This window comes from Alternaria infectoria, assembly GCF_024043175.1.
Source record: "Alternaria infectoria strain BMP 0036 chromosome Unknown scaffold_29, whole genome shotgun sequence".
Lineage (NCBI taxonomy): Eukaryota > Fungi > Ascomycota > Dothideomycetes > Pleosporales > Pleosporaceae > Alternaria > Alternaria infectoria.
In genome coordinates this window covers 203,799-229,575 of record NW_026250718.1, presented here as the reverse complement: position 1 = coordinate 229,575, position 25,777 = coordinate 203,799, and the positions used below count along the sequence as shown (strand labels likewise).

Sequence of the window (25,777 nt, the reverse complement as noted above, 5' to 3'; positions counted from 1 at the left end):
GAGGGAAATACCTAGGTACTAGACAATATCCCCTCGAATTATCCTTACTATCGTGAACCGTCAATACATCCCAAAGGAAGGCGCGACCAAACTCCCGGTACCCCGCAACCCTCTCAACCCTCCACCCCTCCAACCACCATGCCACCCCCCCTCCTAGTCGGCATCTCAGGCCCCTCCTCCTCAGGCAAAACAACCCTCTCCCGCCTCCTCCGCGACATCTTCCCCCCCTCCAAACTCTCCATCCTACATCTCGACGACTTCTACCTCACCGACGCCGAGATCCCCGTCAAGAACTCTGTCCAGGACTGGGATTGCATAGAGTCGCTCAACCTACCTGCGCTCAAACAAGCACTGCAGCACATCAAAGAACATGGTAACAGTCCAGAATGGCTGGTCAGCCAGGAGGATCAGAACAGTGTGGGCGAACATGGTGTACCTGAGGATGAGATCAAGAGGTTGAAAGATGAGGTAGCGGGGTGGTTGAAGAGTAGTAAGTCGGAGTGGGAAGAGCGACGGATATGTATTGTTGATGGGTTTTTGCTGTTTTCGCAAGATATGAAGGATATTCGTGACATCTTTGATGTTAGACTCTTTTTGCGGACGAGCTATGAGACTGCGAAGCGGAGGCGGGAGGCGAGGAGTGGCTATGTGACGCTTGAGGGCTTCTGGCAAGATCCGCCGGGTTATGTAGATGATATTGTGTGGCCGAACTATGTGAAAGACCATAAGTTCCTGTTCAAGAATGGGGATGTGGATGGAGAGTTGGATGAGAAGGTCTGCGAGAGCGTTGGCATATACGGCATGCCGAGAGAAGCGGAGGGCGATATGACGAGGTGTTTGCATTGGGCTGCTGGGTTACTGGAGGACGTCATCAAGAAGACATAAGCACTTTTCTCGAGTCTGTATTATTATACTTGTATCCATGTCACTTTGGAGCTTTACAACTCAAGAACTGCATACCCCGACCCCGTACCTGATTGTTACTACTCAAGAACGCCTATGCGCCATTAGACAATGCCCTAACCCACCAGCCATGCAGAAGTGATGATACACAAATGTCAAAGCGAAATGGCCGACTGATCAAATTTTGAAGTCACCGCCTTCCTAAGTGCTGGACTTGACCTTGTCGATGTAGGCCTGTCCGGGGCTCTCATAGGTAGGCACAAAGAAGGTGTTGATCTGCGCTTCCTTGGAGAGCCACGTCGTCATTTGGCTGAGCTCCTCGCGCAAGCGCGTAACAGCCTGGTGATCCATGTTGGTTTGCGCGATGAGTTCGGGCATGGTGACTGTGAAAGCCTTGTTAGCAATTTTCACATCTAATAACTCATATATGCATACCCAGAAGACGCAGAAGATGCTCGCCGCCGTAGATGTCAGCAAGCGGCTTTGCCGCAAGATCATCGGTCGGCGAATTGATGCGCGTCCAGATGTCGTAGAATTGTTCGCGCTCAAACCGGTACAGAAGAAGGCGCCCGACGCTCTTATTGAAGTACTCCTTTAGTCCAGCTATGACTTCCTCGAGGATGTCCTGCTCGATGCTGGTGCGGTTGCTGTTGTCTTTGACATGCTTCATGTACTCATCCAGTATGACGCCTGCAGGGTAAGCTGAAGGCAGCTGAACCAGCTGCAGGTTCTTAGTGATGTTCTCCCAGTCGTCGACTAGGAGGCTCTTTAGCCGATCTGGCATGTAGATCCTAACAGCCAGCTTATTCTGGAATGCTTCTTCCTAAAGGGAGTTAGGGAGTGCGCCGGAAAGCATAGGGCGGAATGCTGGGATACACACCTTCTCCAAGTCATTGTCCCGCACCCTCTTCTGACCGCGTGGTGCAGCAGTGACGGAGGTTTGGCGCTCTTCGCTACCGCGCGCCGAACCTTGAGCCTTCTTTTTCGCAGGTGCGGGCTGGGCTCTTGCGGCACGCTGGGCTGCCAGCATCTCGTGCCTGAGGTTATTGGCCAACTCTCGGTTCTCGGGAGACAGCTTGCGAAGCCGATCCTCAGGAACCCAGTCGTCCCAGCTGCGATGCGTTAGCTAGCGATCTCAAAAGCAAGCCGCGAGTTTTCGAGTTCTGAGCGGGCGATCTGAGATGATGTGCCGCTGCAAATATGAAGTAAAGGTGTGGTACGCTGGCATGAGTGAAGTGTATGCAGAGGCAAACGTGACTTCTGCAGTGGGAGACGGAGTGACAAGCAGGCGAGCGCAGACTCGAACGAAGCGAAGATACTTACGTGTTCTTCCAGCCCTTGTAGTGGACTCTGTATTCGAAGCCGTTCTTCTTGTCTTCTTCTACAGGTCTGACTTCGAGCACCTTGGCCTCGTATAGCAACTCATGGTGGAAACAAAAGACCTTTTCGTCTTTCTTGAAGGACGGTTCTGGCGCAGCTGCGGGCGCCATGATTGCGATGGAATGTGATGAAACTGATGTTGATGGGTTTGGTAGTCAGGAAGGAAGCGGTAAGGGTGCGAGAGATTGCACGTCCACGTAGCGCGTCTTCGTGCCAGCCTTGGTGTTCAACAATAAGGACGATACTTTGCGCCGCGAAAGTGAAGTGAGGGTTGCCTGAATACCGGAAACAGTCGACAAGCTTGGTGAAAGACGGTTCAGTCGACGTTTGCTTGGAGTCGTCCAGGCACGTCTCACGGGAGTTTTCTGGGCACGGGCCACAACGCGTCGTCGCGCGTTCCGATGGCCCTCCTTCATTGGCGCATCCACCACCAACACTGCCGTATCAATCATATGCGTGGACACCATCCAGTCTAAAACCTCCCTCCACCGCTCTAATAATGCCGTCGCAAGAGGCCAAGATCCTCGGTGACTTCCTCCTCGCACCTGCTCCCTTGCGCGACTTCACCACCCTACGCGACTTCACCGACATCTTCCCCCGCGCCCACCGCTCCAACCCCGCCGTGCAGGAGATCTATCGCGAGCTCCAGCACATACGCGACAGGGACATCGAGCTGATCCGTCAGGACATTATCGATGAGGTCAAACGGTCCAAGCAGCTGAGGCGGGAGTACGCTCGGGAAAGACGCCACGTAGACGATGCCACCGTCGCCGGACTGGACCCGATTGCGCTTCAAATGGAACAGGAGGTACTGCATTAAGGAAAGAGACTACCTGGATTGCGCTGACAAACCCAGCTCTCCGACCAAAGTCGCAAGAAACCGCACACGCTACAGACGGTCCACTCCGACATCGAAGAAGCATGCCAAACCCTCGAGGCCCAGATCGCAGAGATAGAGCAAGAGAACAGACGGGCTTTGGCTGAAGTTAAAGACGTTGTTGGCGCCCTCAGTGAGCTGCGACATGGCCGCTTCGCACCGTCGTCCAGCGGAGAAAACATTGGAGAAGAAGTCATGGCCACGCTCAAGCAACTTGAAGCTGTGTGCGATAAACCGGCTGGATGAGAATTGCGAATATCCGAGCATCGTCGTGACGAATGCACTGTACAAACATGAGGACCATGCTAGCGGTCGAAAGGTTCAGTCTTCGACTTGGATCACACACTGCCTGAGCTGGTAAAATTGCGCATTACCGCCCAAGGCTATCGACCGCAAAACGAGGTTACGCTTGCGCAGTTTTTATGCCGGTCAGGGAAGTAGTATGTCTACAGAGACGTTTGTGCGATCCCGCACTACGCCGAGCAGTAGACGCCACTCTTCAATCGTTGACAGGAGCAACACCAGCACTAGGACAAGGGATCCAGATCATCCCCGTAGATTTTGATCAAAGGATATCCTGCGACGTATCGCAGCACGTCGCAGTGCTTCCTGTCCATACCCGAATCATTACCAAGGCTATGTATCTAGGATAAAGTGAGCGCACAACGTAGCTGCCATTCCCATCCGCCGAACTTGCGCACGACGACTCTGATACATGGTTTCATCCGATCCTCATCGCGGCAAATATCATACCATAACATCTTGCCAATACCCGATGCGACGCTTGCTGTGCTCATTCTCCGGTGCATCAACCACGCGTCTGTATCCCCGTTAGCCAGGACCATCACGAGCACAAGACAGCGTGACAAACCCAGTACGAACTCCAGAAAACATACCCTGTCAACTTCCATCATCCCGCCGTCCAGGTTAGCGACCCCGCGTATACTGCCTGCAAGCACGCCGTGATTGGCTGCACGCACCACCGCAATTAATCTATCCATATGAACATTGTCAATCCCGCAAGTATCAACATCTAGTCCGCCGTTACAGAGATCTGTCTATAGCAAAACTTCTACACGTGTTCAGATCAGGATGATTGTCTTATACCGCGTCGCAATGCAATTCCATTTCGTTGTCTTGTCGTCCATGTCATATTTGCAAAGATGCTCCTCCCATCCCTCCTAGCAGTACTACTGTCTCTAATCACCTATCCCCTCCTCATATCTGCATCCACCACCTCCTCCCTCCGAATAACCTCCTCCAACCACTCCTTCGGCGGCGTAAACTACCCCCAACTCCAATTCCTCACCCCCACCCACCGCGACGCCACAATCCGCGAAATCATCAAAAGCGGCGCCCGCGTAATCCGCCTCTTCATCCGCCCAGATGCCCAACACCCAGATCCCGAAGGCGAGATAGGCGGCTTCGACAAGTCGCTGCTCGACCAATTCGATGACACGCTAGCAGCCATCCACCATTTGTCGAAAGGCCAGATGAAAGTCATCATCGCACCGCACGACGCACATGCGCTTCGGGGTACAAATGATGTAGCCTGCGACGCCTACTGCCAGAAACTCAACGGCGCGTTCTTGGATTTCTATAGTAATGAAGAATATCGCGACATGTACAAAACACGCCTCAGCGTCTTCTTCACGCACTACCCCTCCAAGAACTTTGACGGCCGTCCCTGGAGCACCCTCTCCGAAGTCATCCTCGGCGTCGACCTTCAAAACCAGCCTTTCTCCGGTATCTCACCCATCCCCTCGGGAGAATCCTGGCTTTGTGACATAGCCACCTATTTGAAATACAGCATCAACCTCGACGCATCCAACATCGCCGTCATCAGCGGCGGCGTCTCAGGCGCCCAGTCCATTTCCGGGACTGAGAATTTTCCGGATAGCGTGTTTGACTGCGGGGCTATTGATGTTATTGGTATCCATGGGTATTTCGATAAAAGAGAGGATAGGACGGCGGGGACGGCGTGGGCGGATTTGTTTCTACCGGGGAATACGTTGATGGGGAGGGCGGAGGGGAGGAAGAAGGGGGAGGGGAAACTTTTGTTGGTGGAGGAGTGGGGGTATGTGCATAGTGAGGTGTTTGGGTTGTTTTATAAGAAGGAGGCGGTTTGGGATGGGGGGAATGTGCTGAATTATAGGGGGATTCCTTGGGTATGTTCCCTTTTACCCTCCACTCTTCCTTACCGTTTGTGGGACTGAAGATCTGGTTTACTAACAAACCCCCCCAGCTATACTCCCACCTAACCCCCCTCTCCGAAGGCAAAACCTCCCGCATAAACCCCCTCCACCCCACCTATACAACGTGGCCCGCCCTCGTCGACATCTTGAAACGCTCTTTCACAACCCGCAGCCCCTTCTCATGGTCCAAATACCTCCCCGCCCCCTACCACATCCTCGCCCCCTCCGCCGACGAAACCACAGAAGCCTACCTCCGCTCCATGCTCACCGGCTCCCCCGCCACAAGAGAATGGAGACTGAAACCAGCGGGCCTGTCTAACGTCACGAGTGTGCGGTTGAACCCGTATATCATCGAACAAAGCGAGTGTACATTTGGTTGTGTGGGCCATTTATGCGACGCAGCAGATGATTGTTCACCAGACCTCCTCTGTAAGAATAGCATATGCCAAACCAACCCTTCCTCGCAGCCAGGGAAAGTGGGAGACAGATGCAACAGCAAGGCCGTCTGTCAAGCGCATTTACGGTGTGAGAAGGGGGAGTGTGCGGCTTGTGTTGCGCGGATGACCATCCAACCGGAAAACAAGAAGAGGATGAGGAAGAGGACGATCCCAGGAGACAGCGGGATGCAGCAAGAAGAGGAGGAGGAATATAGGAGGAGGTATGCGGTTAAGCCGAATGATATCAGGGGGACGTGTTATACGGATTCCCTCCCCCACCTCTTCGCCATCGCTTCCCTCTCCACCACCTCCTCCCCTTCCCCACCACCAAGCCCGCCGATCTGTCTCCCCCCCTCCCCTCATCCTCCTAAACCCAACCCCTGCACAACACCCACCCACTGCTCCGCCTCAGAATACTGTTCCTGGGGCCTATGCACACCCTGCTCCCCCAGCGACTCCTGTCTCGGTTCGCCCTGCAAAAGCAACAACGTGTGTAAGACTGGATACTGTAACGACTACGGGAGATGTGATTATGTTTCGCAGAAGAGGAAGAAGGCGACGGGGCCGGGGGGCGCGAGAGGGAAAGTAGGTAGAGTTGCGGGTGTGCCGAGGGGGCACGAGAGGGGGCCTGCGAGGGTGAGGGATGAGGCGTTGAGGGTAGTGATACCAGAGGAGGGGGTTAGTGAGACGGCGGGTGCGGGTGCTACTGCTACGGCGACCGCGGCGGCGTGAAGGAGTGAACTAAACTGTACGGGTGGGTGTATGGGGAAAGACACGCAAGAGTAGCATGTGTAGATTTGAATCTCGACAAATAAAGTCGTCCAGCTAAATATTTACAAGAAGATTATTTCATACTAGTGTGTTGGGGTATCGAATGCCTCCCTTCCTCCTATAACTCCTTTTTTGTTGGTATCGGTAGCATGTACAATCATGGTATCTCTCCATCATGACTCGTAGAACGCATGCGTCGTGTGGTTCTTTGTGAAATGGGTCGTGCCTCCGGGCGGGGCGTCGTTCGGGGAACTACCGTTGCGTCGTCAGTCGACTCTGCCACAAAGTGTATGCCGGTGACAGGCAACCGTCGCGTCCACTGCAATGGCAACGCGGCTTTATCCCAAATCATCCCATCGAGACCCGATACTTGTCGTTATCCTCAATCAGCTTCTCCAGAAAGGCGGCCGCCTCAACAAGAACCTGACTCTTACTCAGCCCGCCACCTCTTACAGCAGGCACAACCTCATTCAAATCCTTGTACCCCTGCTTGATCAAGTCCCGCCGCTTCTGCTCCGACAAAATATGATTATTCCGCTTCTGTTCCTCAGTAAGATTCTCGCGATGTGCCTTCTGAGCCGCAGTTGATGCCCGCTTCTTCTTGCTACTATCCTCCACCGTAGACGCTTTCCGAGCTTTGCCGTTGCGCGCGGCTTTCTTGGGTGTGTCTTTGCTGTATCGCACCTGGCTCTTTTTCCGCTTCTTCGCTGGCCGGTCTTCGTCTTCGTCGTCGGATTCGGCGTCGTCGGATTGCGAGGCGGAGTCTCGTGGCCCGCGGGTGTAGGTGGTAGGGGTACTTGGTCCTTGTATGCCGGCTACGGCTCGGAGGATGTGGTGCGAAGTCTCTTCAATGTCTTGTATTGAGGCCCTAGCTGCGCTCTCTGCGTCCGGATGACCGTTGGGTATTGAGTAGCCGGATGGGCTGTTGAATGAGTTGTCCGTGCCAAACGTATACGACCTCTTCAGGTCGAGCTTCTGCAGCGGTGGGCCAAACTCGGAGTGGTGTTGTTGCGGCGCCTGGCTCGCTGCCCATTGTGAGGCATACTGTGTGTCGCTGGGTCGAGAATTGTGGTTGGGAACCAATGATCCCAAGCGTTCGTGTATGAGGCCGTGTTGGGGCATTGTCATGGGCAGCGTGTTGAGATTCAGATCGGGGGCCCTCCTCGCGTCGAAGTCGTTGGAGGCGGTAGACAGCTCATGGAAGCTGTGCGAGCGGCCATTCGTGTATGAAGGCTGGGCCTGGTTGAAGAGAGCCGTGGCTGCCTGGAGCTCATCCTGGGTATTGCCTAAAAAGTCTGTGTGGAGCGACGAGGGGTATTGCTGATCTTGGTGGAAGTTGTTCTGCAGACGAGCCTGGTCTGGTATAGTGCTGGTCACGCGGTGGACCGTGGGCGGGGCGATGAAGTCTTCCCAGTTGTTGTAGTCGTGGGCGCTCGCCTTGGTGTCGAGGGCGGGTGGGAGGGCGGCCGCGTCGACGAGGTCAAAGGGATTGGTCGAGGAGAAGAAGTTGTCGAGCTGCTGGTTCTCCATGTCGCTGAGGATGGACTGGCCATTGTGGTCGTAGGTAGCGGGCGGGCCGTCGAAGAAGTCGTTGGTGAAGGTGTCTGCTCTGCGTCAGTGTGTAGTCTCTGCGCCGTGGTCGGCAAGCGTACAACCAAACGGCGGCGGGTCCTTGTCGTTCATGGCGGGTCGTGGGAGGCGCCTGGCCGTAGCACCCGCGAGCCCCGCGAACGACTGATGCGACAACGTCTCCAGCTTGGTGGTGGGAGAGGCCGAGGGACAGACTACTGTCTACTCTTTGATGCCTCTACCGGCTTGGCCGGGCTGGATGAGGCGCTGGTTTAGGCCGTCGACAAGTCTTCACAGTGCTTGTGCGTGTGGAGTCGTCGAGACTGGCGTGGTTGGGAGGTGTTGAGAGAGTGCGCGCGATATGACGTGAGGAACGAGCATTCGCAACGGCGCTGGTTGCGCTGCCGGGATGGGGCGTCGGACAAGACAGTGCCGGTGAGCAGGCGCATCCCCAGCGGGCGGCGACAGTGAATGCGCGTGATATACTAGACAGTGAGAGACTCGGGTGTTGGATTGGACGTCAAGAATGCGTCTGGTTGCGCGTGAGAAGTTGGACCGCCATCACATGTGAAAGATGTCTTGCGCCCACCTGCTGAGCCCACTAGCGCCCACCACCTCGCTTGCTCCTTCCCTGCTCCCGGCCGCCAAGCTCTCCGAACCCTCAAAGGATGACATGCATCCACATCACACCACAGCGACCTGGTTACTGTCATCACAGCATGGCTCAGGCACAGGAACTAGCTCCAACTATCCGCATGCCCTTCGTTGGCCTCCTACATACATCAACGTCTCTCCTTCTGTCCAACACCTCATTCCTGCTCGGACAAACCTTCTCACCGCAACGAGCCGTCTCGCCGGGATCCGAGTGCGCCTAGAGATCAAGAAGGGAATCTCCTCCGCCATTTTCTTCAATGGCGCGCGACCGTGTCCCAGCACTCTTCTGCGGTCCGAAAACTGCAGTGGCGGCACACGACTGTCTTTTCGTTGGCTGACCCTACCGTAGCTCCCGTCCGATCACCTCTAGTTTGCGCATCCCAGGGGTCAATCTGGGGAAACGATGACTGTTGCTACGCTTTATTCCCTCTGATCGAGCACTCGGTCTTGTCGACCATCCCACCCCCGGTTTGTTCCGTGACTGCTCCTCATTTCATTACACTGTAGCCACTGTGTCGGTGCCTGCCTCGGCTGCCCACCAGCGATCTACAATGCTTGTGTTGAGCCCGAACCTCGTACGACACTACGATTTGTTAATCTCCAAGTACTAGCTGTTCCCCATACTGTGTTCTTCGCATTCGCTACTGCTTCCTCTTTTCGGAGTACTATGATTATGTCGACATGCTGTTTCCTTCTGTGGCAGAACCCCGCGTACTTACGCCTTGCGACAGCAGTTCGGGTCCAACATCCACCATTGTTATCACTTTCAATTTTATACCAGGCACTCACATATAATCTAGCATCGAAGTCTATTCGAGTATGCGACCAGTAAGCATGGTAATGCTACACGTCATGCGAAGTACACTTGCATCGCCCCGACATTCTCACCGAACAAATCAAATCTCCAAAAGGACAGCATCCGTCAAACAACTCTTGCATATAACAGCCCTACAACCATCTGCATCAAGGCCTTCCCTTGCGTATCTCGACACATATCATTGCTGTGCCATGTAAGCTGGCATGCATGGACAAACCATCTACACCAACCCCATCTAACCCAATCGGGAAAGGGCGCAGATGGCCCGTAATCTACCAAGCCAACACCAAGATACTCAGCCATTCTCCAAGATACTTGCGCCAAAGTAAATTTGGGAACAAGACCGAGTCTACCGAGATGCGTCGTGTTCATCTGTCCTCAGCGCCCCTTTCATGAGGTAGGGTGCGCAGCATCAAATAACTCTGAGTTCAGAACACTTCTTCTAGCTTCTTCTGTGAAGTTCAACTTTTCTTGTCCGAATACTGTGCGATGGATGTCTTTACTCTCATCGTCATTGTTCTCGTCCTTTTTACCATGCTACTCTGTGTTCTCTGGAGTCCAGCACCCCTACAGCCATCACCGACACAGCCGATGCCTCCGTCCTCAGCATCTCAGAAACAAAAACAACCACCCGAGAGCATGGTCTAAACAACACATTCACGTCCTACCAAGACCCAATCTACCATATCATCACCGAGCAAGCGAGATCACAAACACCGCGCGGCCCATAAGACACAAACCCAGTCTAACGTCCATGGAATCCTACGTTAACCCCCTTTGGGTCAAAGGCGCGAGCACTCCATAGAGTACGTACGACGCAAAACCTCAACGTGGATTATCTCGCGGGAAGAGCCTATTACGGTCGACATATGACGAGGAACTCTCGAGGCCTCAAAATGGTCAATTCAGAACGAGCCCATCTCGATGTAGTTCATGCCGCGAGCAAATCGGAGCATATAACAACGTCGGATCCGCTCCATCTTCTCGCTACATCCAAAACCATCCGTTCCCATACTCGAACCACGTCATGGATTCCCCCACCGTCATCCTCATCACTATCCTAGTTCTATTCACTTTAGCGCTTTGCCTCCTCTGGAAACCGCCACTACGACCGCTACGACCACGTCCAGCAATGGAGATACACGACCTACAGGACAGCAGTGTCGCAAAGACAAAGTTTCCGGCTATGAGGTACTACGACAGTTCTGCGACGAAGTAGCTATGGCTTACGTACTTCACAAGCCATGAGCAGGATGGTCAGGTGCAGAGGATGCTTGGCCTGTGGGGGGCATTGTTGTCTCGACTAGACCAGACCGATACGTGGCAGACGATGGATGCTGGCACCCCTTTCGACGAAACCTTCAACACATGATTCTGTCAACGGGACTAGACCGATGAGATCTTTACAATCGCTGCCGCGATGACAGGGGGTTGGGTGTGGAGTGAGGGCAGGAAGATAGCGACTGGAGATGGTAATAGATAGAGAAATAGAGAAATGGAGAAGGCGGGGAAGGTGTCTGTTATTCGAAGAGATGGAATTGTTCGATTGGATAAGAGGGGAGAAAGATGGATGGGGCGTTGGGTTATAAGCAGTTGTTATATTAGAAGGTGAGAAGAGAAGATGTTAAACCTATAACAATAAACAGCAACCTCTCTCTCTCACATAAAAGCCCATCTATCCTATCCCCCATACCCATATCCACACCCAACCCATCCCATCCCCACATCCCCCCATCCACCCACCCATCTCGCCCCCCTACGACCCCCTCACAACCTTCACAAATCGCAGCAAACACCGCGTATAATCGCTCCAACTCCCCATTACTGCGCAAAGAGCAGAAGGAATTCCAGTAAAACGAGACGATGCGAGGTATTATACACGATCCTTACTCCGCTTTGAGAAGACTGTGCGGGTGATGCTAGGTGCTTAATACTAAAAGTTTGAAGGGAGGGAAGGAAAGGTGACAGGGACCCAGCGCCGGGTTGCTGTTCTTGGGATGTGTGTCGGGACTTCTCTTTCTCCTCTTCCTTGTATATCCAACCCCTCTCATCCCCACTCCACCCACCCATCGCGCTCTCTATAACCCCCTCACAATCTTCTCATAGTGCGGGAGACAACACGTATAATCGCTCCTTCCTCCCGGTTACCAGCAGGAAAACTTCTAGTGCCGAGACGATGCGAGGTGTTATACACGTTGTCATTCTCACTATGAGAAGACTGTGCGGGGGAGATGGTAGGTGCTAGGTGCTTGACACTGAGCTTCGTAAATTTGGAAGGGGGAGAGGGACGGAGGGGAAGGTGAACTGGATACCATGCGGTAGACAGCGCGTGTCATGCCTGATGAAGACCTCGAGAACACAAACTTCCACCTCCGCCCCTCCTCCACCCCGCCGCCTCCCCTCCGCCTCCCCCACCCACCCGAGGTGAATAGGCCCACTGCGCCGGGCTTGGTGTTCTTGATATATGCGTTGGGGGTTCCAAGGTAGGTAAGTAAGTAGGTAGATAGGTAGGTAGGTAGGTAGCAAGACCGATTACATGCTGCTGCCTCGGCCACGGTCGAAGTCGTCGGGTAAACGCTTGTCTCTTGCGACGAGCCCTCTTTTAAAAGCCTGAGCTGGTGCTGTATCATTGCTGACGCGGAATGAATTTCAGCGTCGCCAACGATACAGCACCAGCCGAGGTTCTTAGAAGAGGGCCCGACGATGGCATGTGCTCTGCGCGGGCAGGCTTGCATGTTGTAATGCACCAAGCATGTGTTGTCCGCGCTGGGTGGCAGGGTGTTGGATGCCGCCGTAGAATCGGATGTGATGCGACCTATATCTTGGACGAGCTTCGAGGCGTTGTGGCGTGGCGATGTCCTTCTTCTTCCTCGGTAGTTGTAACTGGGACAATCGACAGGCCTCGGGGAAATGTTCCCGTAACTGACGTCGACATGCTCGTTGAAAACCAGGTATTCCGTTTCGCAAACCTCCTGATCTTTCATCCGAACGGCGCCAGTAGAAGCGTAGCCCCAACCCCCAACGCAACAACCATAATCCCCACTCCTCTAGCATTCACCACCGCACCCTTCGAAGGTAACGGCGCACCCTTGAGTTCCATATCCGTCGGCCTTGCCACCACATCCACAGCATCGAAATACGCATACTTGACCCTCTCGCCATCCTGCAAATTCTCATTCGTAAGCACACTCGCCTCATTCGGGAAATCCATAATCGGAACCGCAGGATAGAAACCCTTGTTCTGAATGATATACTGCGCCAGCGCATACAACGCATAGTTCTCCGCGTTGTTGGCAGCGTCGTACGACATCTGTGTGGATAGGACGGCGAGAAGCTTGGAGCGCGTGGCGCCGTAAGCGTATTTGAGAGTTTGGAAATCGGTGGGTGTTTCGGGTTGTTCGTTGAGGACGCCGGCGAGGACAGAGGTGTTCATTGCGCCTTCCGAGACGGAGATGAGCCATTCGGATGTCGAGTTGGGAGGGGCGGGCATGGGGCGTTGGACGACGGCTGTGCCGATGGAGGCGAAGTGCATCACCATTCGTGCCCAGAGGGAGGCGCGGTTGTAGTATTCCATCAGCCGGTCCTTCTCCATTTGGTTGTCGGCTTTCTTATTAATACGATTATTGAGCGAGTCCATGCGGAAGTAGTCGGAGCAGAAGACGATGTGCGGTTCGTTGCCGATGTTGTAGGCGGCGTGGTCGCCTTCGCGCTTGTTGCCTTTGTCGCAGAGGTCCATGGGGTCGTCGCAGCGGATATGGATGTCGGAGTTTACGGCGCCGGTTCCTCCTTCCAAGACGCCGAAGTTGGCGGCGCGTTGCAGGTTCGTGGCTATCATGTCGGTGTAGTTGGCGTTTATCGAGGGGCCGAAGAACTCTCGTGCGGGCTGCGACGTCAGGTCGAAGGGCGTTGCGGCGGCGAAGAGAATCGTCATCTCGGAGAAGCCATCGCGGATGTCTTCAATCTCGGAGAAGTCGCAGCCCTCGCCACCCGTGAGCGCTGTCGCGTAGGTAGGCCTGCCGGCGCCTTTGTCGTCGCCGATAACGCCATCGGGGGCTGCGTATGCGCGTGCTATGAGGCCAGCTAGGAGTACGGGAGGGAGGTGGAAGAGCGAACGGAGCGTCAGCATGTCGACGAAGCTGCCGGTGACAGCTCGGTCGATCGAAATGTTAACGCGAGATGTTGGGAATTGCGGGCATGGAGGTTGTGCCGATCCTGTTCAAACACGAGGCAATGATGGACGGTTGCAGTGAACCGCGTTGGTCACGCGGGAACAGGGCGGAACGGGGAGGGCAGGCTTCAAGGATGCCGTTAGCAGAGGGCATGAGGTTCGGATGGAAAAAGTAAAGCGCATGAAGGGGCGCCGTACCCGTGCAGCCATGCGAGGCTGATCCCCAGTTTTCTGACTCTCAGACGCGGTCAGACGCTTAGACACGATACTCTGAGACGGTAGTGTTAATACTGTACACGCCCGAACTCTGATGTTGGCATTGATGTGGGAGTAAGAATTATGGCAGTTCCCAGTCTTTCCCAGCGAGATCTTCCGTTTGAATCGCATCTTCATGAGCATCCATATCGTGGAATGCGCTCTTTGTGCAAGCGGGAGGTGGTGTCGCAAGTCGCTGGATGAGGCAAGTATCGGCTCGCATTCGAAACGCGAAGCTGGCGCCAAGACCACGCCGTCACCACTCCGCTATGCATCGTCAAAATATGAGACCAACGAGATACTACTGTTTGAACCGAGGTAGACAGCATCTGATTGCGACCACATCTCAACTAGAGTGTTAGTGGTTGCGCAACTCAAGGACAGTCGCGTCCAGGTGCAAGACGACCTCGGGAGCTTGAGCCATCCATAGATGAGTCAGGGTGCTCAACACTACCCGCTTCATTCTGGTGTGTGGCATGCATAATAGACGATGACGAAGACATGCGATCCGTCCTCTCTTCTAGAGTTGATAGAGGATAGCTCTGTTTCGTTTGGCGTACGTACTTCCACTGCATCTAGGACGAAATTTGTATTCGATATGGCCATAAAATGCGAACACCCCACGGGGATGATCTCATCATCACATGCCCTGGACGGCACTCATCAAAGTGCAGATGAACATGCAGTAGCCTGAACACATCGAGCCATCATGACCATTAGCCGCCCATGAGCGCGATACGGCACACCGACACTCCGCCTTACTGAGAGAACCCGTTCAGTGCCAAACAAGCGGTCGGCAGAAGCGTGGGGAGGGTGTTCGCTGGACGGGCACCGCCCCGCTTCTGTTGGCAGCCGTCCATATGCACCTTACCGCTCCAATCAATCCACCTCCTCAACGGCACAGCGGGTCGTCGAGTATCGGCGTGGCGCAACAGCGGATAGTCTGGCGAGTAGTTCAGACCTTGATGTATGAAGTGGTGCGTAAAGAGGGTGGGCAGCGGGGTCATGTCCGGTATCTCGTCACTACAGCAGAGCCGCATGTCTGCAAGTATTTGTGCTTGCGCTTAGCTCCCCGAATAGACCCGTTCGCCTGAGATATAGGGACGCCTGATTCTGTGACTGAACAAGTCAGTTCAAAGTCTTGACACCAAACGGATTAACCCCACAGACAGCGAGCGGGAGTCGACACGCTAAGCCCTACCCTTCCTGCTAGCATCGCCAACACTCCACCATGCCGGGCGAAGATACGACGCCCTCGCGCACACCCAGTGAGTTCTGATTCGCTTGCATGCCATTTTCAGCCTTGCGAACGATGGCCATCTCTCCAATGAATCTGCGTACGAGGCTGAGGCTGATCCCCCGTGCGCCACAGCAGCCCACCCCGCCAGTCCCACCGCGAGCATGTCGCTGGCCGCCGCCCTCAGACACGACAATAATAATCGCGTCTTGACCCGCCCGCTCGACGACTGGGTCCAACAGCCCGACGTTTCCGCGCGACTAGTCCTTTTCTCCGAGGAGTACCTGCAAGGGCTTCCTCAGACGGATACAGAGCTTCTACTGCGTGCGACCGGGAGCACAATCAAGAGCGGTTCGTTATCGTCGATGGCTCCTGGGGCTCTCCTCCACCAGCACAACCCAACCCACAACCCTCCTTCACTCCGCTCCTGTATCACCGACATCACCGACGCCACGCCCACCGAAACAAGCATAAGCACCGGCCTCGTCAGCCAACTCTCTGGCGTCCCCCTCCTCGAAGACAACAACGGCGTGTTGGAGATACCGCCCGCACACTTCCGCACCCCCGTCTACGAATGCGCCTTCTGGTTTCTGAACTGCAACTACGTCTCGCAGAACAAAGAAGAGTGGGAAACACACTGCCACGCACACTTCCGCGGCGAGGAACCGCCGCTGACTGCGCAATGCCCGCTGTGCGACTGGGAAGTGACGTGTGATCAGGGGAGGCAGGCATGGAAAATGCGTATGGAGCATTTGGCGTACGAACACACGATGCGCGGGCAGACGTTGCGGACTTCGCGACCGGATTTCCGGCTGTTTGAATACCTGTGGCAGAGAAGGTTGATCGATAGTGAGGATCTGAAGGAGTTGAAGGGTGGGAATCATAATTTGACGCACCCGCCTGGGAATTTCGTTGAGATGAATGGGAGTAGGCGCGAGAGGGATGGCAGGAGGCATCGCGCGCAGCATGCGAGGGTGCCGAGACCGCCTGAACCGCGGAGGTACTGACGGTGGTGAAGGATATTTGATGGAACTCACCCCATGTCTTGCCACCACCTCTTTCTACTCTCACCCTTCTTCTTCCCGGCGCATCTTTTCTTTCTGCATCTCTTCCTTTCCACTCGATATCTGTCCGCAGAATGGCATACCCAGGACACAAAAAGCATAGCTCAGGCGTCACGGAGTTACCCCATCTTTTTATCCCTTCTCCATCTCTTTCTCTCGGACTGTTCGGAAGCCAGCCGCGCAGGCAACGAGCTATCAGCTCCATATACGCAAAACTGCAAAAACATACGTAGCTAGTTCCTTCTCCGTCGCTCACGGCGCAATCCAACTATATATACCCTCCTCTCTAGCCTCCCACCATCCCAACTGAGCCCTCGATGCATCCGCCTCGAGTAGCTCCCGCCCCCAACGACCGATTTGCTGAATGTGATTCGTCACATCCGCAGCAACTTGACCTCATAGGCTTGGAATGTCATCTTCAGCCGCACGAAAATGGCTCAGATCCAGAAGCGGAGGTCCGCCGTTGCGCGTCTGCCTAATTTCGCGTGTCGTGGTACTATGCGGACTAGTGCGGTTGCCGGATGGGGGAAGGACTAGCCGTGGATGTTGGTACCTTTGAACGCACCTGGGCAAGAATTACGCACTGTATTTATGAGATAATGTGCTTCAAGAAGATCCGACATTGTACTTTGGAATGTGAGCAAGGCTGGTAGAGTTGAGCGAGTACAACTTGTAGTGGCCAAGATGTTACATGTAAATTCTACATCTACCAGACGACTATCCTACGCCCTAGTAATCCCATAAACAACACCCTTGTTGCTGGTCTTTTGTTATCTTTTTTAATTTAACTAGGCCTGGCGAAACTCTTATTTACATCTTCGCTTTACGACTCCATGCTTTAGTTTTTGTGCACCTTCCTAAGCCTTCCGGTTCGCGCTGGATATAGGATGAGTGCACTCTGCGGAGAGCGAGGAAGGTAGAGCAGGCATGTAGCTATTATGTTGCTGTTATATAGCGGTGTAGCGTAATTTGTAAGTTGGGTTCAGATAACGCTGTTCTAGGGATGAAGTTTCGCGATGGCTATCTCGGTATTGAGGTCTAAAGCGAGAACAAGGCTGTAGGAAGGGGCGTGTGTAGATGATTATGGATATGGAAGAGATTGGAGAACGATAGATAAGACTTTGCTCCCGAGGGCTTTATTTTGCAATTTGTGTTGACTTATTGTCTTCGCCTTACTAGCTTTCAACCCGTTCTTCTTCTTGTTTGATCGAATACTGCTTCTTCGTAAACAACACCCTTGCTTTGCTTCTACTTGTTTATCTATCCCATCTCTAGTCGCTACTATTCTGCCCTCCCGCACCTAGCCTCCCTGTTCTCGAAGAAAGACACAACCGCCGCGGAATGGCTCTGTATAGATTCGGAGGTATGATCGACCTTCGTGTGGACATCGAAGCTTGTTTGACCGTTTTGATGTGATTCGTTGTTGATGCCTGGGTGGCTTGCAGCTGTCAGCCTCTGCTTCTGCCTGCTAGAAACACCACATGAAGGAAGAGACGAGGAAAATGAGATGCAGCAAAATAGCAGTGGCGATCGCAAGTCGATCTAGGACCTCTCGTACTTAATGCGCGGAGACGGAAGTTAATGCTTGAGTGAGTCGGCGCAATGTTAGGACGCGGTTGCAAGCCGTGGCGCTTCGCTAGCAGCAACGGCCGTAGTTATGGCCCCCGATGACGTTGAAGCCACATCCATCGCATTGCGACCCGGAACGCTGCCAACATCATGCCGATCATCCTCCGCGCATCTCACATAAGGCCAACCACACAGATATGGAGGCGTAAGAGATGGAGTATATAGATAGCAGGCTGCGATGGATGTTGTTCATCATCTCAAGCCTGCCAACAACTCTGCAACCCCATCACAACAAGTCGAACAAACCTTGGAACTTACTACCCTGCAAGACACCTGAACAGATCGCCTCGACACAATGTCCAACCTCAAGTTCAACCCCGCGTCCGATATTCCAGACCAGTCTGGCCGAGTGTTCCTGATCACTGGTGGTATGTGGCGTCCTTTACGTCCGATCTGGCAGCCCACTAACCATTACAGGCACCACCGGTCTTGGAGCGTCATCCATATCTTTTCTCGCATCTCACAACCCTGCGCACATCTACTTCAGCGGTCGCAACAAAGCTCGCGCCAATGAACTCATCTCCAAGATCGCCATAGCCTCACCCTCCACCAAAGTTACCTTCATCGAGTGCGACCTCGCGAGTCTCGCATCCGTCCAATCTGCCGCCAAACAGTTCTTGTCATCGTCTGATCGCCTCGATGTTCTTATGTGCAACGCGGGTATCATGGCCGTACCCAACGACGTGAGCAAAGACGGCTACGAAGTCCAATTCGCAACGAACCACCTCGGCCACGCGCTACTCATGAAGCTGCTCTTACCTGTCATGCTCGACACTGCATCGCAACCCAACGCCGATGTCCGCATCGTCAACCTCTCATCCGTAGCCTACAAACAAAACGTACCTTCCACCGGCATCGAGTTCTCAAAGCTCAAGACCAAAGGCGCAAACTACGGCTCCTTCTTCAGCTTCAACAAATGGGTCTGTTACGGCCAGTCCAAGCTAGCCAATCTGCTTTACGCTACTGAACTGGCTGCTCATCACCCGAGTATCACGTCTGTGGCGGTGCATCCTGGCTTTATCAAGACGGATCTTTTCGCGAGCACGAACTTTATGGATCGTCAGGTTGTGAATATTATCTCCGGCGGGAATTGGCTTGATACGGAACAGGGGGCGTATAACCAGACTTGGGCGGCTACTACCAAGAAGGAGAACTTGGTCAATGGAGCTTATTATGAACCGGTGGGCGTGAAGACCACGCCAAGTACAAAGCTGGGGCGGGATCGGGCGTTGGCGAAGGAGTTGTGGGAGTGGACTGAGAAGGAGCTGAAGGCGTGGGTTTGAGACCTGGACATTTCGGTTAGCGTTTTGATTTGCGATTATTGAATAGATCGTGTCCATAGATATGCTTGTTGTACTTTTGTAATCTCTCGTACTTAGACTTTCTTCATTGGTAGCACAGCCCAAAATGCGCAGCAGGCGGCCTTGACGTTCAGAAGGTCCCCGCTTGTTGTCAGTAGGCGCACAATACCTCGGTTGGGCACCTGACAGCAGTGTACGGATACTTTTCCGTGAGTAACGTTATAAGTAGTGGTGTACTCGCCGTCGTGGTGGTCGTTATCGCGGCAAGCAACACTTGGACGTCCACCTTTGGTCGCTGCTTCCAGACGACCTCGTGGTAGCAGTGATCGACAACCCACCAGAAGGTTTCCAAAGTGCTGGTAAACCGTTTCGCTCCACAACCCCATGGGGTAGTGGACGTTTTCGCGATCTGTTGACTACCTACCTTCGCCGTCGCACCCGCCCACCAGGTGAACACGGCCGTGAGCCACGAGGACGACCCGACAAATTCTCTTGACCACATGGCCTAGACGATCTCCACTGCGATCCTTCCATGGCACAGGCTCGGATGAGGCACCGCTGCGTACCAACCGCACCGCTTAGACGGCAACTAGTCACTTACCAAGAACCATCGATGCGGCCTCTTCTCTGTTTAGCATCACCAAGTACCGAAAAACGAACCCGGTCTGCCCCGTGGAGAAACCAAGCAAAGTTGTGGGATATTCCTTTGTTGGATGATGGCCAAGACGATGAAGGCCCGGCGGACTGACTTGGCTCCGCGTTGATTGGCCGAATCCACAGCGGAAAGACTTTTAGCTCCTTCTCCTCAGCAGCGGCCTCGAGACGAAACCTCAGGCTAAACCGCAAACCAATCCCACCGCGGACTTGTGTCATCCAGAAACCTGGTGGGACCCATAAACCACGCACCGAAAGACCGCGTCTAACACCCCATCCGTGCGACAAGCGTGCACGCCATCTAGTTTCCCCGCAATGCAGCGCATGCTCAAGATCTTGGACCTGTCTCGGCCCCCTTGGCCTAGGCCCATGTGCGACGTTGGCCTCGACTGACAAGCTATGAAAACACTTGACCTCGCGCGACATGGCGCAACACCAAGATTTCGGTGGCTTGCCAATGTGCCTTTGCTCTGCGACAAGACCACGAAGACTCCAGGGTCGGGGCTGGGCTCCTCACCGGAACCAGTCACGAGTAGTGGGCTCGGAGTATCAATGCGACGTTCATGTCAGGAAAGAGTCTTGGTATTTTGCGGGTTACCTTCCCGGGACGAGTACCGTATTTCGTGTTCTCATTGCGACGTCAGCCAGGATGGACTGGGGAGAAGGAAGAGCAAGGGATGGTATGATGGAAGCCCTCAACTCTACGCCAGAGTGCTGCGTCTCTTGTCGGAGGTTGTACCATCGCGACGTGAGCGCTTACTCCCCGCTGAACTGCAAAGTTCACGATGCGGGCACCACTAGACCGAGCACGAGACCACCGACCACCGGCTCCGACATACCTGTCCTTGCCAAAAAACCACCGGAGGCGGCAAAGCCAACCTGGCACTAAGCACGCCCAGCACCTAGGGTACGCCCTGCGAGCTTGTGTGCCGCACGTTTGCATGTTCGCGATTCGGCAGAACGCACAATGATAGTCAGGCTCCAAGACCAAGCAAGCGGGCAGACTTGCCTTCGGGGACCCCGCGACCCCATTCCCCCAGCGCCATTCAGCCTCAAGTGTGTCCAAGGCGGCCGGAAGAAGCGCGCTTACCATGTCTTGGAACGCATGCATGCGCGGAGGTACCTAGACAATTGTCGTGTGATTTCGGAACATCGCTTGTAGAGAAGGATCTGGGGCGAAGTATGGGATCCACCGCACTTGTGCGACGCTGAGGGCGGGGATGGAGGTGTATAAGAGTGCTACTCCACGTCCCCCGGATTGTTGATTTCCCCAGATCAACCAGCTCAGGCTTCGGTGATCCAACGGGCGTCTTACCCACACCCTTTACACCTCATACTCTTATCTTTTCAGAGAGGTTCTTTGAACACCACCCATCATGTCTGAGAAGAAGAACGATGTCGTCATGCTCGAGCAGACGATGACTCGGGATGAAGAGCTCATGAAGCCTGTGCCCATTGTCGGCAAGGTGGATTACTCTGGTGCTTACGAGAAGACTGATCCCCGAGAGATTGCGCTTGTCAAGAAGCTCGACCGATGGATTATGCCCATGTTGTGGAGCATGTACTGGCTCAATTACCTTGGTATGTCACTCCTCTCTCACAGCGATCTTTTTGGAAGCACTTACTTACACATCGCTCTGTCTAGACCGCAATGCCATTGCACTGGCCCGCCTCGACGACCTCGAAGAGGATCTCAACCTCACCAGCGAGCAGTACCAAACCTGCGTGAGCATTCTCTTCGTCGGATACCTCCTTGGCCAAATTCCCAGTAACATGTTCCTCAACCGAACCCGTCCATCGCGCTACATGGGCTGCTGCATGATGCTCTGGGCCGTCGTCTCCGCCCTGACAGCTCTTTCCAAGGACTTCACCGGTCTCCTTCTAACCCGCTTCTTCCTCGGTGTAACAGAAGCCCCCTACTACCCCGGCGCCGTCTACTTGCTCTCCATGTTCTACACCCGCAAGGAAGTCGCCACCCGCATTGCCATTCTCTACACCGGAAACATCCTCGCGACCGCCTTCGCCGGCCTCATCGCCGCAGGTATCTTCCACGGTCTCGGCGACGTCGCTGGCATCACGGGATGGCGCTGGCTCTTCATTTTGCAAGGTGCCGTCACTTTTGTCATCGCCGTTGTTGGATTTTTCTTGCTCCCTGGTAAGTTTACTTGACTGTAAAAAGTGCATGTGAAACATATACTGACTTTGTAACTCTACCTCTACAGATTTCACGCACAACACATGGTGGCTCACACAAGAAGAGCGCGACCTAGCCACCAACCGCATGGCCCTCGACACCGTCGGCAACAAGGGCGAGACGTCCGTCTGGGCAGGTTTCCGCCAGGCTGGCAAGGACCCCATGGTCTGGATCTTCGCTTTCATGGCTCACATGCATCTTGCCGCCAACGGGTTCAAGAACTTCTTCCCTACCGTTGTCCAGACGCTTGGGTTCAGCAAGACTATCACGCTGGTTTTGACCTGCCCGCCTTACCTCATTGCTGGTGTTGTAACGATCGCTGTCTCGTGGTCTTCTGGAAAGTTCAACGAGCGCACTTGGCACATTACCATTTCCAAGGCCGTTGCTACCTTTGGTTTTGGACTGGCTTGTGCTGAGATTGGTACTGCGGGTCGTTACGTCGCTATGATCATCTTCACCATTGGCACTTATGGTGTCAACTCGCTCATCCTGGGTTGGTGTGGATCGACATGCGGTCAGACGCCTGAGAAGAAGGCTGTTGCTATCGGTATCGTGACGACGGTTATGAACGCTTCGTTCATCTGGTAAGTTGCCCCTCTACTTCTTCTCTATCATCTCAAAGAATCGGTAGCTAACAGGGATAATAGGACACCATACCTATGGCCCAAGTCTGACGAGCCTCGCTACATCATCGCGCTCAGCTCCTCGGCTGCCTTCTCCGTTATGACTGCGCTGTTGGCGTGGGTGGCGAAGATTCTCTTTACCCGCAAGAACAAGAAGCTTCGCGAGCAGGACAGCGAGAACATGACCTTCTACGTGTACTAGATGTTTGTACGAGGCTGCGATACGCACAGTGCGCGATGGCTGGGCAGTGGAATCGGCTGGCAAGAGCTGGCGCAGATTAAATGGAAGATAGTACATTACGAGCCGAGAGCTCGATGAAGATGCATATACGAATGATGAATTTTTTGATCTTGAAGACTAGCTCTCTGCATCGACATGCTTGCGCATTGTGATTCCCATTCTGCGAAGACTAACACATGGATCTGGCGATGCAGCCTACAACCCTCCTCCCAGCTTCCAAGATACGAATCCGTCACTACCACACGCTAACCCCACATCCATACTATAGAAGGATCGAATTCCCAATAGTACTTGAACCCTTTCTTCTTCTCCAACATCGCCTTCCCACGAGTGATCAACGCCGTCTCATCGCGCTGCGGAATCCCAGCCTGAATGGCTAGTTTCCTGCAAGCCAGACGCACCACTTCGTTGTAGTCGTATAAGCGCATTCGCGGGAGCCTGGGGTCTTTAGGGTTGGGCCTCGACTCGAATGCAAGGCATTCAAGGTCGTTCTTGTTCAAGCAGAAGTACTTCTCGGATTTGGATACATTGATACACGTTGTCTGGGATGCGTTCAGCGTTTCGGGATTTCGCCGGTTGTTACGATAGATCCAGTCTTTCCAATTCCGCTTGCACTGCGTAGGAGTATCCCTTGGCTCCAGGTATGCTGCTCTTAACGCCGCTTCATGGTGAGCTTGTTCTCTAGCTCGTTTCGCAGCGGCTTCGCGTTCTGCGGGGGTCGGAGTGGGCGTCTTGGGTTCTGTTTTGACTGGTATGCTGGCGGGTTCGACCTTCTTCGATGACACGGGGGTTGTTGGCGGCTTAGGCGCTATCTTGACCGGTACAACGGCAGCGTTGAATCTCCTGCGCGATGCCACGGGGTTGATCGGCTCATCGTCACTATCATCGGGTGTGGCCGGTCGTTTACGTTTGGACGCCTTCGCTATTGTAGGAGAAGCTTCGACCTCGCTCTTCAATGCAAAAGGCTCTGACTTGATATTGATGACTGAGGAAGGTGGGGTGAGCAGCTGGGGTGCTAGGGTAGGCGAGGTGGGTTCCTCCTTGATGAGGGGTTGTGACGTTTCCTTCACCATTTTGGAATCGCGGCGATGGAGTGGCATACTGGGTGGATGCGAAAGAGCGTTACTTAAAGAGGACGAGGTAAGACACTTGAACAGTGTCTTTGGCAGTGGTCTTAGGCATATGGGACAATGCGACGTAGAGTTCAGTGAATAAAGACGTTGGAACAACTGTGCCTCTCAACGAAACGGCCTTCCGAACAAGGCCTAGATTTGCTGCACAATGAGGGGTAAATGTACCAAAACAGTTATCTTGGATGCCACGTCAAGATGCATCGAGATATTGGTAAACTACAACGACTAGCAATATCGAGATCCTTCGGTATGATTGTGGTGCACTAGTACGACACAACGATGGTAGCCCCCACGTCAAGGCTCCGGGAAAACACTTGCGCGCGAAAACAGGTTCACTGCACGAAGTCGAGAACAAAACTAGGAAATTCGTATTGGTGAAAGTCTAGTAGCCGCTCCAGTTATGCTGAAAACTCGGGTCATCCCCATACTTCTCACACATCAACCTATCCTCTTCATCCTCGCGCATCCGCCTGAGTTCGTCTTGTCGCATCGATTCTTTGTAGCGTGCAATCTCCGCCCCGGACCTTCCCCCTTTGGCATACAAGAGGTTGTCGTAATTACTGGAGAGTGTTAGCATCATTGCAGCTGCAGTATACATCGGTCGCTTACCCTCTGGCGTGCTTATCGGCAAACAACTTCTTTCCTTTGGCAAGGAACTCTTGCTCGTTATCCTGCGATATGCCGGCTAGCATAGCTTCTTTCCGAAAGGCTAGTTTCCCGCAGTCATCCCATCTGTAGTCCTTCTGGGGCATCTGGTTGAATGCGTTCACGGAGGGGCGATGTGGGATGCACTTGAGCTCATCTGGCTTCAGGTCGAAGAATGCCTTTGCGTTTTTGACATTTACATTTTTTCCTAGATCGCCTGAAGTGAGTTCCTCGTAGGTCTGGTTGTTGGATACCCATTCTTTCCAGTCCTTCTTCCATTGCGCGACTAGCTTCTTCTTCTCTTTCTCGGCTTTCTTTGCATCGGCAGCTTCTTTCCTCTTGGCAGCGTTCGCGGCCTTAACTGCGGCCTCTTCCTCTTTCTTCTTGGCCGACGCGAGCTTTTTCGCAAGCGCTTCTTCGGACTGTGCTGGCTTCTTAGGCGTCCTTGGCCCACATGAGGCTTCGGTTATCCTCGCTACCTTTGAGGGCGTCTTCGTTTCGGCATCTTCGTCGTCCTGTGCCGGTCGCTTGAGGTTGGGCGTTTGCGCTTGTTCAGCTGGCTTCAGCGGCTTGACCGACGTCTCTTCGATACCCGTTACTTTGGGCCCGTGCTCATCGGAGTCTGGAGGGGGAGTTTGGAGTTGCTGGCGGCTCTCTGTTGATGATGCCATCGCTGCATCGGAGTTCATGATGTCATTCAAGAGGGTTGAGTGCGAAGCTTGGAATAAACAGAAGGGTCGATGGCGTCAGATTGCTCAGGACACGGCTGACATTGGGAATTTGGGAACCAAAGATTACAGGAACCAGATGTGACACTCCAGAGCATATATACCACGCACTGCGTTCCGATCAAGAGACTCTGCAGCTGTGTCAACCTTATCGCATGGGGCTACAGGTGGGGTGGTGCCCGTGCCGGAGCCGTTTCCGTGGCTACGTCACCCCCACCTCATTACCCCTGATGTCCCCACCATGTACCCTTCTCGTCACCAACCCTGGAACCGCTGGCACCTATCTCGCTGATCTGAAACAC

General features: G+C 54.0%; 10 protein-coding genes across 10 annotated transcripts; 5 read left to right on the top strand and 5 right to left on the bottom strand.

Moving 5' to 3' along the window:
* Window positions 1-138: 138 nt before the first annotated feature.
* Window positions 139-885, top strand: J4E92_009964 (uncharacterized protein; the record flags this gene model as incomplete). Its single annotated transcript, XM_051501306.1, has 1 exon — window positions 139-885. One exon carries the CDS (start codon window positions 139-141, stop codon window positions 883-885), a length of 747 nt encoding a protein of 248 aa, XP_051348524.1.
* Window positions 886-1,104: 219 nt separating this feature from the next.
* J4E92_009963 (uncharacterized protein) lies at window positions 1,105-2,393 on the bottom strand (the record flags this gene model as incomplete). The annotated part of the gene is made up of 4 exons (XM_051501305.1): window positions 1,105-1,286; window positions 1,339-1,726; window positions 1,784-2,015; window positions 2,227-2,393. 4 exons carry the CDS (start codon window positions 2,391-2,393, stop codon window positions 1,105-1,107), a joined length of 969 nt encoding a protein of 322 aa, XP_051348523.1.
* Window positions 2,394-2,782: 389 nt separating this feature from the next.
* J4E92_009962 (uncharacterized protein) lies at window positions 2,783-3,406 on the top strand (the record flags this gene model as incomplete). The annotated part of the gene is made up of 2 exons (XM_051501304.1): window positions 2,783-3,091; window positions 3,140-3,406. 2 exons carry the CDS (start codon window positions 2,783-2,785, stop codon window positions 3,404-3,406), a joined length of 576 nt encoding a protein of 191 aa, XP_051348522.1.
* A 3,505-nt stretch (window positions 3,407-6,911) lies between these two features.
* On the bottom strand, window positions 6,912-8,246 carry J4E92_009961 (uncharacterized protein; the record flags this gene model as incomplete). The annotated part of the gene is made up of 2 exons (XM_051501303.1): window positions 6,912-8,167; window positions 8,219-8,246. 2 exons carry the CDS (start codon window positions 8,244-8,246, stop codon window positions 6,912-6,914), a joined length of 1,284 nt encoding a protein of 427 aa, XP_051348521.1.
* A 4,337-nt stretch (window positions 8,247-12,583) lies between these two features.
* Window positions 12,584-13,729, bottom strand: J4E92_009960 (uncharacterized protein; the record flags this gene model as incomplete). The annotated part of the gene is made up of 1 exon (XM_051501302.1): window positions 12,584-13,729. One exon carries the CDS (start codon window positions 13,727-13,729, stop codon window positions 12,584-12,586), a length of 1,146 nt encoding a protein of 381 aa, XP_051348520.1.
* A 1,698-nt stretch (window positions 13,730-15,427) lies between these two features.
* J4E92_009959 (uncharacterized protein) lies at window positions 15,428-16,270 on the top strand (the record flags this gene model as incomplete). The annotated part of the gene is made up of 1 exon (XM_051501301.1): window positions 15,428-16,270. The coding sequence occupies one exon, from the start codon at window positions 15,428-15,430 to the stop codon at window positions 16,268-16,270; it is 843 nt and encodes a 280-aa protein (XP_051348519.1).
* Window positions 16,271-18,251: 1,981 nt separating this feature from the next.
* J4E92_009958 (uncharacterized protein) lies at window positions 18,252-19,239 on the top strand (the record flags this gene model as incomplete). The annotated part of the gene is made up of 2 exons (XM_051501300.1): window positions 18,252-18,324; window positions 18,374-19,239. The coding sequence occupies 2 exons, from the start codon at window positions 18,252-18,254 to the stop codon at window positions 19,237-19,239; spliced, it is 939 nt and encodes a 312-aa protein (XP_051348518.1).
* A 2,048-nt stretch (window positions 19,240-21,287) lies between these two features.
* Window positions 21,288-22,930, top strand: J4E92_009957 (uncharacterized protein; the record flags this gene model as incomplete). The annotated part of the gene is made up of 4 exons (XM_051501299.1): window positions 21,288-21,492; window positions 21,557-22,066; window positions 22,134-22,689; window positions 22,753-22,930. 4 exons carry the CDS (start codon window positions 21,288-21,290, stop codon window positions 22,928-22,930), a joined length of 1,449 nt encoding a protein of 482 aa, XP_051348517.1.
* Window positions 22,931-23,214: 284 nt separating this feature from the next.
* Window positions 23,215-24,042, bottom strand: J4E92_009956 (uncharacterized protein; the record flags this gene model as incomplete). Its single annotated transcript, XM_051501298.1, has 1 exon — window positions 23,215-24,042. One exon carries the CDS (start codon window positions 24,040-24,042, stop codon window positions 23,215-23,217), a length of 828 nt encoding a protein of 275 aa, XP_051348516.1.
* A 442-nt stretch (window positions 24,043-24,484) lies between these two features.
* J4E92_009955 (uncharacterized protein) lies at window positions 24,485-25,436 on the bottom strand (the record flags this gene model as incomplete). The annotated part of the gene is made up of 2 exons (XM_051501297.1): window positions 24,485-24,662; window positions 24,712-25,436. The coding sequence occupies 2 exons, from the start codon at window positions 25,434-25,436 to the stop codon at window positions 24,485-24,487; spliced, it is 903 nt and encodes a 300-aa protein (XP_051348515.1).
* Window positions 25,437-25,777: the final 341 nt, after the last annotated feature.